At 44.3% G+C, this 14,856-nt stretch overlaps 1 protein-coding gene across 1 annotated transcript in view; it reads left to right on the top strand.

Annotated features, from left to right (window-relative positions):
* The first annotated feature begins 547 nt into the window (after window positions 1–547).
* LOC147625016 (uncharacterized) overlaps window positions 548–14,856 on the top strand; it is a 34,691-nt gene continuing 20,382 nt past the window's right edge. Inside the window, exon 1 of the mRNA XM_086818237.1 lies at window positions 548–875. Coding sequence (XP_086674363.1) covers window positions 759–875 — 117 coding nt within the window. The 5' untranslated portion in view covers window positions 548–758. The remainder of the gene's footprint in view (window positions 876–14,856) is intronic.

Raw genomic sequence — 14,856 nt, 5'->3', positions numbered from 1 at the left:
AAAATACAAATTTTCAAAGCTTTTGTGGCAAATTAAATTGAAGACCCCTAGAACACAATGTTGGGTGCCTATTAGCATGGATAGCAACTCCTTACCCATCACCCTCCTACGCTGCTTGCTCTCGCCAACGTCCCTTAGCAGCTGAGAGCCTCCTCCACCAAATTCCCTCTTTTGTCCCACCTGCCTAGCATCGAAGATCGCCCCTCTCCCCTTAAATTTATAAGCACCAAAAGCTAGGTAATTATAATATATTTTAAATTTAGTATGTTAAGTAAATTTAGAAAAGAAAAGATATCACTTAAAAACATATTATAATTACTTAACATACTATAATTAAAACATACTATTTAAAATTATAAACATACTATTTTTGAACCTTATAATTTACAAATTATTCTAAAGATTAAGGATTCAAAAGTTTATTTAATTAATAAACCAATGACCATTCAAAAAAAAGCGTTTTGGGTGCTTATTCTAATTATTGATTCAATCAAATATTTAAGTGTGCGAGCAGGCCGACATAAATGGCAAGCCAAGCATATAAAGGAGGCTAAATTGAACGGCCGTTCATCTGTCTCTCCCGCTTCCCCTTCTCTTAGGAAGAGAGAGAGACACACACACACGCACATGAACACCTCTCTACCCATAGACACATATCGACGCAAAGGAGAGGGTTACTCAAAGGGGAAAAAACGCAAAAATTAGGGGTACTTGCACAGACAGAGATACTTGCAGGGACACACAGATCTGCACAGGCCATGGCCTCGAACCTCGCCAGTTTCTACAGCCAAGTAATGCAGGATGTCATCCTCAACGTCCGTGCAGACTTTAAGATGCAAGGCCTGGATGAGAGTGTCCTTGATGAGCTTCAATCGGTATGTGTATCTTCTTCTTCCCCATCTTGCAGCTAATTGAAATTTGTGTTCTAGCTCTATTAAGGAGTGGCCGCGTTGATGTGGACGTGGCTGTGTTTGAACCACGCTGATTGGATGTGGCCTTGTTAGCTTGTGCTGATTGGATGTGGCTCTGTTTGAATTATACTGATTGGATGTGGCCATGTTCGAATTATACTGATTGGATGTGGCCGTGTTCGAATTATACTGATTGGATGTGGCCGTGTTTGAACTTATGCTGCGTGGATGTGTCCGTGTTGGAACGATGTTGCAGTGTTTGAATTTTAATGATCGGATGTATCCATGTTTGAACTATTGCTGAGTGGATATGGCCATGTTTGAACTTATGCTGAGTTTGAATTCTAATTATTGGATGTGGCCATGTTTGAACTTATGCTGAGTAGATATGGCCCTTTTGGAACCATGCCGTATGGATGTGGCTGTGTTTGTAGTATATCCTCTAATGGCAACGTAATAGCATCAGCACCAAACCTGAATTGCATGCAAAGAACTAAATTGATTGAGTGGAACCAATAAACCAACCACTAAAAGCCCAAGCGCTAATCTGCTAGCTACTCTATTGCTGTTTCAAAATGCAAACAACGGGGAATATGTTTTGAGACTCAAGCACTGCTTTGCACTCAACTGAAGTTCTTAGTAGAGCATCGTTAGCTGTAGGTAGGCGGAGGTATTAGTGGATGGTTGCTGCATTTGCAATCCTGTGTGCTTGTGCTCTGTACACAGTACTGGGGATTGAAAGATGTTATTGACCCATAAGATCTCAACAATCATCTGATCAGAGCAGGCGCAATTTGAAAATTTACAGTCCTGCACATGTTTGTGTGTGCTTGTGCTCTGTACACAGTACTGGGGATTGAAAGATGGGCGGTTCCCTCATATGAACGTTTTTATATTATGGATATGGAAGTCTGGCTCTCTAGCCTCAAGTTGGCATGAAACTAAACAGTTTCCAAAACAGGTGGAATGGAAACGATTCAAGGCCAGAACAGGGGAAAGGCATTCAACATGGGTGGTACATAATCCATCACTTATATAACAACAGATTTTATAATGCAAGGCACAGCAGTGCACAACTCTCTAGGTAGCCTGTGCACCCCTTTCTTCTGTCAATCCAGATCCTCTGACTGTTCACAGCTACAGCATCCTGTATAGTTTTTCTCTTGCCTGTCAATCATCAGCGCTCGTTGTACTATCCTCTAGAAAGCACATTACTTGAAGGTTAATATTTTTCACTAACAAAAATTATTAACTTGCTTTTGCTTTATTTATTGACCCTCAATGTTCAAAATAAAATAAAAGAACACTTGAACACTTGCCACCTGTAAAACACATATTTATCTGGTTTTAGTGCATCCACAGGCCCATAAATGCATTTAAATGCAGTGCTTTACTATTGGAACAAGCCTTCCTGTTTTTCCTCCCAAGAAAAGATCCTTCAATCAGGAAAAAGAGAAGTTCTGCCCAAATGCAGATTACAACCCTCTCAGGAGGTAGAAATGCTAGAAAGAAGAGAGGACTCCCTTCTTTGCTGGCTGCTGTCAGAGGGTGATTACATCCTTGGGGGTGGGGGAAAAGTCACATTAGGGGTTTGTAATGCCAGATTGGACCACCATTGTTCAAGGTGAGGAAGAGACTCGGGCTTTATGTGCGTATAAGGCCCCAAGAAGATAATGTTTCCAAATGGTCAAGGCATGAATTACAACCAATAACTCTTTTCTCATGTAAGTAAACATTCATAAGTGGGTCGGTGTTGATTATTCCGCACTTGCAAAGACCTTTTAGTGCAGAGTGTGATGCTTGTGGAAATTGCGTTGGAGCTGTCCTAAATCAAGAGGGACATGCCATGGCTTATGAGAGCCATCTTTTGCATGATGCCAAGCTTTCTTTGGGCATCAGTTGGTAGAATGCATTCCTCTCATCCACTGTCCATTTGAACATTGCTTTCTTCTTGGTAAGCTCATGCAATGGTGAGTCAATCCAAGCAAAATGCCTTATGAAACCTTGATAATATGCGTATAAGTCAAGAAAATTTTGTACTTCATAGGATGTTAATTCTAGCCAATTGCGAATGGCATCAAGTTTTGTGGGATCCATTCTTACACCATCCTTGGATACAATGTGCCCCAAATATTGTATTTATGACAGGAAGAATTCACTCTTTTTGCCATTTATAAAGAGCTTATGCTTACGAAGCTCTCTAAAAATTATGGCCGAATGAGCTCTATGTTCCTCCTCACTCTTGGAGAACACCAAGATATCATCAAAGGACACACGGAAATGCAATCCATCATTCTATTGAATGTAGCCGGGGCATTCATGAGACCGAATAGCATGACTAAGTACTCATAAAGTCCAAAAGCTGACTTGAATGTCTTCTTATGAACATCCTGTTGTACCATAGGACCTGGTGATACCTGCTCTTCAAATCAATGTAGCTACCTTGCACATCTGGAATTGCATGCACATTTATTTTAGGTTGCGTGTTGCTTTCATTCTTCTACCATTGAGGACATTCTCTAAACATATGGTCTTTGCTCCTACATGCAAAGCACTTCCTTTGCTGCGGGGTGTGTGCCTTTTGTTGGGCTTGTCTTTGGAAGAAATATTCTCAGCTTTTCCCTTATGTTTGGCCTCTTTCTTGACCCATTTAGGTGTCTGTCCACCTTTTTGCAGGTTTTGGACAGCCCTCTCTTTGTCCTTGTTATCGCGTCCATCCTTATTGGATTGCTTAATCTTTTGTTCTAGTTGCTTGGGTGGCAAGAGTAGAGGCTATGAGCTATTGCAAAGTTTGATTTGGATGATGTTCCAACCCCGATTAATAGACGAGATGTAAGCCTGAGTCCGGGCTCAAACTTTCGTTTCTTCTCTTTATCGCTAATATGCATGAAAGGTATGACTCCAGTACAGACTCCATCATAACCTTCCAGATGCCGTAATTGTTCCCGTCCAACTGACGGTCCACAGGGAACGTGGGGAGAGTCGGGATCTTCACGTGCGTCTCAGTCATCTCTAACAAATCTGCCATCGCGGGGATTAAACTGAAAAAGGGTGGATGGGTGGGGAAAAAAAACTATAAACCTGCAAGTGGCTGTCCAGCACCTTAGCCCGCCTTACTCTTGCAATTTCTCTTCCCGAACAGTCCAAAACAGTCCACCAATCAGCAACTTAACTATCCCCCTCTTGCTCAGAAAACTCCCAAGATCTATCCAGAGCCTGTACCATGTCAAAATACGCAGCGGAAATGATAACCAAACTTGGGTCCACAAGATCAAGTAGAGTGCAGAAAATAGACAGCAAACACTGAGAGATGGGCGTGTAAACTCTTCTCTATACACAAGATCTCGTACAAAACTGAATGAGAAAATGGTGAGGAACATGGGGCCTATTTATATGCCCATGGATGAAGTCGGCCAGCGCTTGAGGGCTCTCCATGATTGCATAAAGCAAGTCGGCTGGCAGAAAATATCTCCACGACTGTACAAAACAGGTCGGCCAGCATCAAAACCTCCACGACTGCATCATAGGCAGTCGGCCAGCCACCAGGAGCACATGAGGTGCAGTCGGCCAGCACCAGGGGCTCCTGCCAACATGTGGCATCCATCCACACCATGGAAAAATGGGGAAAAAATACGGGGAGTGAGGAAAAATGATAAAACACCTATACAGGGCGGGCACACCCACAACAGAAGCCCTGGTGTCTGATTAAGACAGGAGATGACTTCTAACATAGGCAATGTACCATGCTTTGTATGAGATGCATGCCTTGCATATGCATGTCCACCTGGCTGTCCACTATCTTTGGCATAGGCATGTCTCTCATCCCTCATGGCATGTGGTGAAGAAGCATGTCGGAAAGCCACTAAAGGCTCCTCTCTTTGAAGAAAAGACTTGCTCTTGCGAGAGAGAGCACTAGTAGACTCTATGCAAGGAGGCTTCTTGAATTGTAAGACACTAGAGTCACCTTCCAATACATCTCCGTTCCGTATAAGATGGGTGAGAGCCAACTTCCTTGGCTTCACACCCAACTCCCTTGCCATCAAATCAAATGTGTGGTCCACCATGGATTTAGCTTTAGTAGCCTCAATAAGCTTGTGAACCTGTGGGTTCTCGTGCAAAAGCTTTAGCTCTTCTTCCTTTGCCTGCAATTGCCTCTTCTCATGATCAAGTTCAGCCCTCAATGCATTGGGCTCCTCATCTTGCACCTTCTCATTACCACGGGACGGAGAGGGAAACAATACCAATGTAATTCACCCCATTGGGTGTGAGCACGTATTGGGCACCCGTGTCGTAAATAACAATCACTTAATGAATTGGACACAACACAAAACTTAACAAACATGCACACCACATTGGGGCCGGAACCCAAGCCAACACAGCCCCCCCTCCCCTCAATACCAAGGATATTTTTTGAGTATTTTATTTGTACAATGTTTCACAAGCTATGATAGCTACATTTGCCATAAACAAAGAAATGAATACAAATACCAAACAATGTTTGTCGGGGAAGAATTCCGTTGGGGAAGACTTTCAACAATTCCTTGTCACTTGTTGGAGAGAAGCAAACATGTCCTTGGTGGTCTAGGTTTGACACTGGTGTGCCCGTACTAGCGTCTGGCTTGCCCTCTTACAATGCATAAATGCTGAAAATGGGGAAGTGGCACTGGTGGACACTCCCGGGCTCTATTTCAAGCAACGGTGACGAAGTTTGTCACGTGCACCTTGCAGTGGGGTACACAGTGACACACTGGCATTATCATGAGTGCAACATTTGTACAAAAGTAATACCTTTTTCTAGGAATATTTGTCATACGCCGTCACCCCATTGTGAGCCCTTAGTCTAGCGATAGTTAGGCACGAGCTACGAAGGGTAGTCTCCGAGCCATAGAGGTGAGTTTGGAGTCGGTCCTCTTAACCTATTTCGAGAATTCATTAGATAGGTGCATGTAGCAATCAGCCTTAGCAGTAGGTTGCATTAGAAAGCATGTAGCAGCATATATGTCAGGTAGGCATGCCCATGGGCTAGCCCATGGCTGGTGGACATAGCCACAAGGGACAGAAGGGACGGACTGTTTCGGTAGCAGGAACGGGGACGGCACTGTGGGGGGACGGCAGGGAGCCATTCTGCGCAGTCTGACTGGTTTCTTTTGCCCGTTTCTAGCCGTTTGCGGGGCCGTTTCTAGCCGTTTGGCTTAGCCGTTTGGGGAGGCCTTGGGCCGTGGGCCTTGGCCCTTGCCTCTCTCTTGTGCCTTGAGGTTTGGCCTTTAGGCTTGAGCCTTGGGGCCTTGGGCCTTGGCCCTTGAGGCTTGGCCCTTGCCTCTCTCTCTCTCTCACTTGCCCTTGCCTCTCTCTTGCCTATCTAATATCTATATAAGAACAAGGCTACAAGCACACACACACCCCTTCAAGTTTTCAAAGTTCAAGCAACTCTCTCTCTCTCTAGTCTCTCTCCCTCAAGCTTCTTCTAACTTAGTAACTTCCAACTTCCAAGCCTTTCACACAAGGCCCTACTCTCTACTATCTAGACTCTCTCTCTCTCTCTCTCTCTCTCTCACCTCTCCCTCAAGCCTCTTGAGTCTTTCAACTTCCAAGCCTCTAGGCCTCTAGGCTCTCTCTCTCTCTCTCTCTCTCTCTCTCTCTAGTAGACGTTAATACAGCTTTCTTTCTTTCTTTCTTTCTCTCTCTCATTTTGTATCTACTTAATTATTAATACAACGCCTTCACTCTTTGATTGGCGTATTTTGTTAATATGACTCTAAAGCCTACCATTTTATGTAAATTTGTGCTCATTTTGATGTACTTCCAAAGTAGAATAAGTGTAGAGTAGAAAAACTTAAAAAAAAAGTATTTTTTGAGTGCTGTTCCCTCCCCCGTCCCCATTCCCTACTTATGGCCGTCCCCCGTCCCGTCCTAGTCCCAGTCCCCTGTCACCGTCCCCCGTTCCTTGTGACTATGCTGGTGGACCTATCAGTTGCCTAGTCAAGGGCTGTTTACCCTCTATTTGAGGCAGCCGACAGCAAGAAGGGGCACTATGTTCCTGTCGGCCAGCATAAGGGGCAGCCATGGGACCCAACAGCAGCCTGCAAGGACAGTAGAGTAGTCGGTCAAGCATATTTGGGCAGCAAGATTGCGCGCAGCATTTAATGCTATTTTTGGCATTTTTGTGTCCATATGAACTGGCCGACCAGCAGCCCAGCATCACGTATAAGCAATTGCAAAAATTCAGCACAAATCATCCCAGAATTCAGCAAACAGCAAGCAAATTTCAGTCAACAAATCAGCATCCTACTCTCTCCACGCTAATATTGAAGCTCCTATTCCATTCTCAGCCAGCATACCTACAGCTATCTAGACTTGCATAAGTGGCCCCGAAGAGAGAGCCCTTGGATTTGTTGGGGTAAAGGCATTATGCCCACCCTTATAGTGTGTACAAGCCCATAAGTTTTATAGTACATAGTACACTTAGTACTTTCAATGTACTAAGTGCACTATGTGTACTAGAGCAAATATACATGTGTGATAGGGGAGTCACACACTCATACTTTGTGAGTTGACTTATCCCCACACGTCTCTCTCTCTCTCTCTCCCTTCTTCCTTGTGTGTGTCTCCCACATGAAACCCTAATTGTTTCAGCTGAGCTTCTTTAGCTCCCTTCAACTGGTATCAGAGCGCAAGGTCAATACCGTGAGCGCCGTTGTGGTGCAGTTGTACCAGGTCACCGTAAGCTGCAACGCGGGCAGGAGCTATTGGGCAGGTACAGGTGAAGCGTAGGCAGGTAGCTTGCAGGTGTGTGTCCAAGCAGGCATGGCTGAAGGTCGACAGCCTGTGCGTGTGAGCATTGGAGACCGCGCTGAATTTGGGGCCATTAGTGACAAGCTTGAGGAGTTGCCATAGCCATAGCCTGTGTGCCACGGGTATGTGTGTGTGCAGGTCATCAGCTAACGGGACCAGGTCCTGTGAGATGTCGCCAAGTGCAACAGCACGATTTGCTGACTAGCGTAACCATCGGGTGTAACGCAAGCTTGTGGCGCTGGACTTTGGGCAGCCTGAGCAACGTGCAGGGCTTTGGGTCCAAGCAGGTCAACAACAGCAGTGCAAGGCACTGGCGTGAGCAAAGCACAGGGCGGCCAGCAGGTGTTCCTTGTGGTGCAGCTCGCAGTCCAAGCAAGGACCAGGCTGGGCAGTAGGTGTCAACGCAGGAGCTGACCTACAGGTGTATGAGGCCGCCATGGCGTGATCGCAGAGCTCCTCAGCTACCATCCGTACCTGCACAGCAGCAGCAAATACGACGCCCCCCCTTTTCTGCAACAGAAATCAAAAATTTTCAGAGGTATTTGCTTCAATTTTGGGATTTGCATGTCCATTATCATCAATTGAGCAGGTATAGGTCCTAATGGCTCAGATTTGAGCACAATTGGCAACATTGGTCACATTCCGGGTCAATTGGCAAGAAATTGGGTGTTAACATTTGGGGCTTTTGATGTAATTGTGCCATTGGGCATTCATACATGCTGTATGATGTGAGCAATCTCACATTCGGGGCTAAATTGCAGGAAATTGGAGTGTAAATCAAAGGGCTTTTGTGCCAATTGGGTTGTTTTGCATGCAGGCACTGGCATTTGATGTTTTGGGCAATGTGTTGATGCCTATCAAGCACTCAATGTGCCAGTAAATCAAGGGGCTTTTATGTATTGCATGTATATGTGGCCAAGGGGAAGCATTGTGAAGACTTTGGATGCCTTTCATGTGCATTAATGTACCATTCATGATCAGAAATTGATCTTGAATCAAGGGGCTTTTCAAGATTTTGTGCTTGTTGAGCTTGGCAAAGCAGCAGGGAAGACTTTTATGCCTTGAACCCTCAATAATCCACTTGCAGTCAAAGGGCTTTTGCCCAATTTCTGTCCGGGACTGTTGTATGCAGTGGTGGGGACTGTCAAGGTCTGATTTTCACTCATTTGGACAGCTAGGAGAGCATTTATTGCTACTGTACTTGCTGGTACAGATTTGGTATAACTTTGTACAAGTTTTGGCATGGCTGTACATTGATTTGAGTGAGGAAAAGGCTCATTTTCAGCTGCTGTACTTGCCGGTACAGATTTGGTACATCATTGGTGAGCACTTAGTATTGTTGTACAATATTTTGGAAAGGGAACAGAGCACATCTAAGGTGCTGTCATAAATCTGCAGCAACCAGATTTTGGGATATGGTACCCTCTCTGTCAAAGTTCTCTTGTAATCAAGATAGGCTTATAATCAGTTTTGAATAGACACCCTATGGCCCCTTGATCATAGGCCTTCTCCCATTCTTTACTTGTCAATTCCATGTGAATAAGCACCATGTGGCCCGTTGGCCATAGGCCTTGCCCTCATTCTTTACCTGATAATTCCATGCGAGTAGACACCCTATGGCCCCTTGTCCATAAGCCTTATCCTCATTCTTTACTTGACAAGCCCATGTGATAAAGTCTGAATACACATCTTATGCCCCCTCAATCATAGCCCTTGTCTTGATGCGTTACTTGTTGACAAGTCTAATTGAAATGTCACCCTGTGCCTCCTGATTGTATGCATCTTGTAATCAAGCTCTAGAGGCCTTATAAATAAGTTTGGATAGACATCCTATGGTCCCTCAATCATAATCCTTACCATCATGCTCTACTTAACAAGTCTATTTAATTAGACACCCTGTGGACCCTCCATCATGGGCCTTGTCCTCATTATTTATTTGATAAGTACATTTCAATAGACACCCTATGCCCTCTCAGTCATAGGCATCTTGTAGTCAAGTCCTATAGGCCTTATAATGAAGTCTAAATATGATTTTATCACATTCAGTGGGAGGAGAGTTGCATTCGTGCTTTCGCAGTGGGAGATAAACTTTGGGAGAACAACTGTGAGCACTTTGTGTGCTTTTGGTGCAGTGTTTGCACATCTTGCAGGGAGTCAGGCATTGACTGTGTCAAAGGTTGCATATTGCTATGGCAACCACAGGTGAGAGCTCTTCATTGCTTCACATCAAGAAGCTTGAAGGCTCACGTAATTATGACATTTGGCAAACCCAGTGCTATAATGTGTTGCTCCAGAAGAAGCAGCACAAGCCCATCAAAGAAAGGGGTGTAATGCCCGCTTCTCTTACTGCTGAAGAATGGGAAGATATGGATGAGCTAGCAAGATCCACCATCATGTTGTCTGTGTCAGACACTTGACAAAATATTTTGTGTCTTTTATTGATGATGCCACACGCAAGGTGTGGGTTTATCCTCTTCGTTTGAAGAGTGATACATTCTCAGTGTTTGAGAAGTTTGTTGCTCATGTTGAGAATCAAACTGGCAAAACACTAAAGGCTTTGCGTTCCGACAATGGTGGAGAGTATATGTCCAAACAGTTTCAGGACTTTTGTGATGCTAAAGGCATCAAGAGGGAGCTCTCTGCTCCTTATGATCCTCCACAAAACGGGACAGCAGAGAGGATGAACAGGACCATTCAGGAGAAGGTCCGTTCTATGTTGTCACATGCTGCGTTACCTCATGGTTTTTGGGCCGAAGCTGTTATGACAGCCGTTCATCTTATAAACAGGTCACCTAACACGAGGCTTGGTGGGAAAGTGCCAGAGGAAGTATGGACAGGGAAGGCTCCGTCCTACAAGCACTTGAGAGTGTTTGGTTGCGTTGCGTACGTGCACATACGCAGGGAAATACGCACCAAACTTGATCCTAAGTCTCACAAATGCATATTCCTAGGATATGGTGACAGAGGTGAAATGGGGTATAGACTTTGGGATCCAGTGAATAGAAAGATTATACGTAGCAATGATGTCATTTTTGATGAAACATGCATGTATAAGGAGCCTGACAGAGTCATCTTTGATTATGATGGACATCATGGACAACAACCAAGGGCTGTAAATCAGCCATTACAGCAACAAAACCAGCCCTTAAATGGTGCTGAAAATGGTCCAAACGGACAGCCAGAGATGGCAGAAGATATCCCTATGGATATCCCACAGTTAGAGGAGATGTCAAATCCCCACGGATCCCCTCGTGATCGATCTTGGTTCGAAACTCGAATCCTGCAAATAAACGAACAAACAAACAAGCAAGGGGGTGCAGGCCTGACTCACCTCCCAACCATGACAGCCGTGGGCAAGCCCACAATCTTGGCTGTCCCCACCGAGCCACGAGCTGAGCTAACTAGGATGACGTACCGACCAATCTCCTCCTCGCGACGTCCCATACCGCCACGAAGCTGCCCTCGCGGGCCTCGAGACTGCTGCCAGCCTCGGCTGCATAAAGCAGGTGCACGTCTGCACTAGATCCAGGCTCCAAGACCATAGAGCTCTCACAAACTCGCGAGACTCTCTATAGCACAATAACTAACCTTGGCCACCCTTTTATAGGCTCTTGGCCGGTCATCGGGCGTCCACACTTGGTTGCCCGCCCGTCCATACTTGGGTGCCCGCCCGTTAGTATATCCCTAACTCAGCTCGTCAATCAGCCTGCCTAGTTTCAAGCTTCCCCAAGCCTCGAAACTAGTCTTGCATGCGTATAGCACACGGTAGATACCCACTGTGCACATGACATACTCCCCTTCCTCTAAGAGCTCACTCCTGAGCTCACTAAAAAGCCAGGGTAATCTCTCTGAAGAGAAGTCAATGTCTCCCATGTAGCGTCCTCCTCAACACGATCCTTCCACTTGATCTTGTATTCCGTGATAAGCGTATGACGCAATCTTCGTTCACGAAAGCCAAGAATCTTTTCAGGTTCGTACGGAACAAATGTCATGTCCTGGACATCTATAATTTCTTGAGGAGTAACTAACTGATTTGCTCCACCCAGTACTTCCTTAAGTCTACTGACATGAAATACAGGATGAACTTTCACATGAGAAGGCAAATCCAATTCATATGCAACTGAACCAATCCGTCGTGTAACACGAAATGGTCCACAATATCTAGGGGATAATTTCGGAGATCTACCTGTCCGTAAAGTCTCGGAATCTTTCGGAACTCGCAAATACACCATCGTTCCTTCAGAGAACTCTCTAGGTGAACGATGTCTATTAGAATAAAACCTGTCTCGGTCTTGAGCACTTCTAATAGATTCCTTCGCAACTTGTAACATTTCCTGCATATCTTGCAAAAAATTACGTGCTGCATCATGCTGAAGTCCTGAGAATCCTATTGTAACAGGTGATCTTGGTTGAAAACCGTACATAAGCATGAAAGAACTAAACCTTGTACTCGTATGCTTAGTACTGTTATATGCAAATTCTAACATAGGAAGATAATCCTCCCATGAACTTTGTCTTTTGGATACATATGCTCGAAGCATATCCTCCAAAATCTGATTCACTCTTTCAGTCTGGCCATCAGATTGAGGATGATCTGAGGAACTCAAATTCAAAGTTGTTTCCAACTTCTCGAAAACAAGTTTCCAAAAGTCACTCGTAAACTTGAGTCCCTATCACTGACTATGTCCTGCGGTAACCCGTAGAGTCTAAACAATTGCTCGATAAACTGCCGAGCTAATTGCGTAGCTGTAATAGTCTTCTGGGTCGGTAAAAATCTAGCCATCTTTGTCAGGCGATCTACCACAACCCAAATAGAATCGTGGCCTTGATGTGTTCTTGGCAATCCGGTAATAAAATCCATGGAAATACTTTCCCACTTATTACCTGGGATTTGCAAAGGATGCAACAACCCAGCCTGTCTAAAGCGTTCAGCTTTATTTGCCTGACAAATCTGACACTTGAGAACATAATCTTCTATATACCCTTTCATCTTCGGCCAATAAAAAGTGTGTTTCACTAATGATAGTGTCCTGTGTACCCCAGGGTGTCCAGCAGAAGGGGCGTCGTGACACTCCCTCAGAATCTTGGACCTAATGTCCGGGATCTGTGGTACACAAATTTTGTCATTACGGAATAGTAAACCATTCCGAATCATCCACTGACCTCCTGCAGCCTGAATAGTAGACTGCTCAGTCACCGAGTCTTGGTCAATCAATTAGCTCCCGTCCTGGATCTTCTGCCAAAATGGACCAAAATAACTATCAGTCCTGCAAAGCCCTCTCAATGACTGAAATAAGTCAGTAGAAATCTCGATGAACGACAAAGTATTCACCTCTCTAATCCGACTAAGCGCATCTGCAATATTATTCATGGACCCTTTCCGATAACGGATCTCAAAATCAAAATCTTGCATTAACTCTGCCCAACGAGCTTTCCTTCCTCTCAAATCATCCGCATCACACACATACTTGATTGACTGATGATCAGTCAATACCACAAACTTGGAGCCATATAAATAATGTCTCCAAACCTTGAGAGCATGAATCACAGCATAAAGCTCCTTCTCAAGGGTTGGCCAACGAGATTGAGTGTCGTCTAGCTTTTTACTTTCAAAAGCAACCGGTCTACCATCTTGAAATAAAGCAGCCCCGATAGCAGTCACTGGCATCAGTTTCAAGAACATAAGGCCGACTAGGATCAGGCAATGCTAAGATAGGTGCTTCCTTGACTTTATCTTTCAAAAGTCTGAAGGCCATATCCAAATCGTTATTCCAAGTGATAGGCTGATTGGACTTACGTCCACGACCTTTCAATAAGTCGGTCATCGGTAGTGTGAGCTGAGAGTACTCCCGTACAGATTTCCTAAGAAAAAACAACAAAACCGAGAAAAGAACGAAGTTGTTTCACTGTTCGTGGTATAGGCTAGTCCAAAACCTTCTGAACTCGGTCATAGTCAATGCTCAATCCGTCTCTAGTGATCTTGTGTCCCAAGTAAATGATGTCGGTCATAAAGAACTCACATTTACTGAATTTAGCATATAGTCGATTCTGTCTTAAAATAGATAAGACAATCGTGAGGTGTCTGACATGATCCTCAAGAGTACGGCTATATATCAAAATATCATCGAGGAACACCACCACAAATTTCCCCAAATGTTCATGAAAAAGATTGTTCATCATTTGCTGGAAAGTGGCTGGAGCATTGGTTAACCCAAAAGGTAATACAAGAAACTCGTAATGGCCATACCTAGTCCGAAAGGCGGTTCTTTCGACATGCCTTTCATGAATACGTATCTGGTGGTAGCCAGTACGCAAATCTATCTTCGTGAAATATTTCGCTCCTGCTAACCGGTCAATTAGGTCATCTGATCTAGGGAGAGGATAACGGTTCTTAATTGTTAGCTTGTTCAATCTTTTGTAATCTATACACATTCTCCAAGTATTGTCCTTCTTTCTCCTAAGCAACACAGGTGCACCCCAAGGTGATTTACTTGGACGGATCTGGCCCATCCTCAGATAATCTTCGAGTTGTTTAGCCAACTCATCTTCCTCAGCTTGGCTCATCCTATAAGGTGGAATACTCACAGGATGAGCACCAGGGATCAAGTCAATACGATGATCTACTGCCCGTTCAGGTGGTAAACCCGATGGCAATTCCTTAGGAAATACATCTTGAAACGAATCAAGTATCTTCTGTAATTCTTTGCTTTCAAACACACTTAATTCATTCACATCCAATGAAGGGATGAGAAAAGAAGAAAGTGGAATCAATACACAATGGAAAGCGGTGTACAAAGAAGAATTCATTATATTTCCAAAATCAATTGTATTTACAAGAGGTCCCTGAGAGGGATGGATACAATCACCTAAAATACTATACTTGGTGTCCCTATGCTGAAAAGAAAAAATATGACTAGACCAATCTATCTGGACATCAAGAGTCTTAAACCACTCAATCCCTAATAACAAGTCTACATTTTCCAGATGCATGACATAGCATTCCAGAGTATCTTTGTAGTCCTGAATCTGGATTGGAAGCATCTCCACCTTGCGATCCCAAACTTGTCTGCCCGCAGGTAGACGTACCTCATAGGTATGGTCGCTGAGTGTCGTGTCAAGACTCAATTTCTGCACAAGTTTGTAGTTAACAAAG

Source organism: Cibotium barometz, chromosome 24, assembly GCF_041138505.1.
Source record: "Cibotium barometz isolate CiBa-2024 chromosome 24, ASM4113850v1, whole genome shotgun sequence".
NCBI classification, from domain to species: Eukaryota; Viridiplantae; Streptophyta; class Polypodiopsida; order Cyatheales; family Cibotiaceae; genus Cibotium; species Cibotium barometz.
The sequence above is the reverse complement of the archived record's forward strand: the minus strand, read 5'-3'. Positions and strand labels throughout refer to the sequence as shown.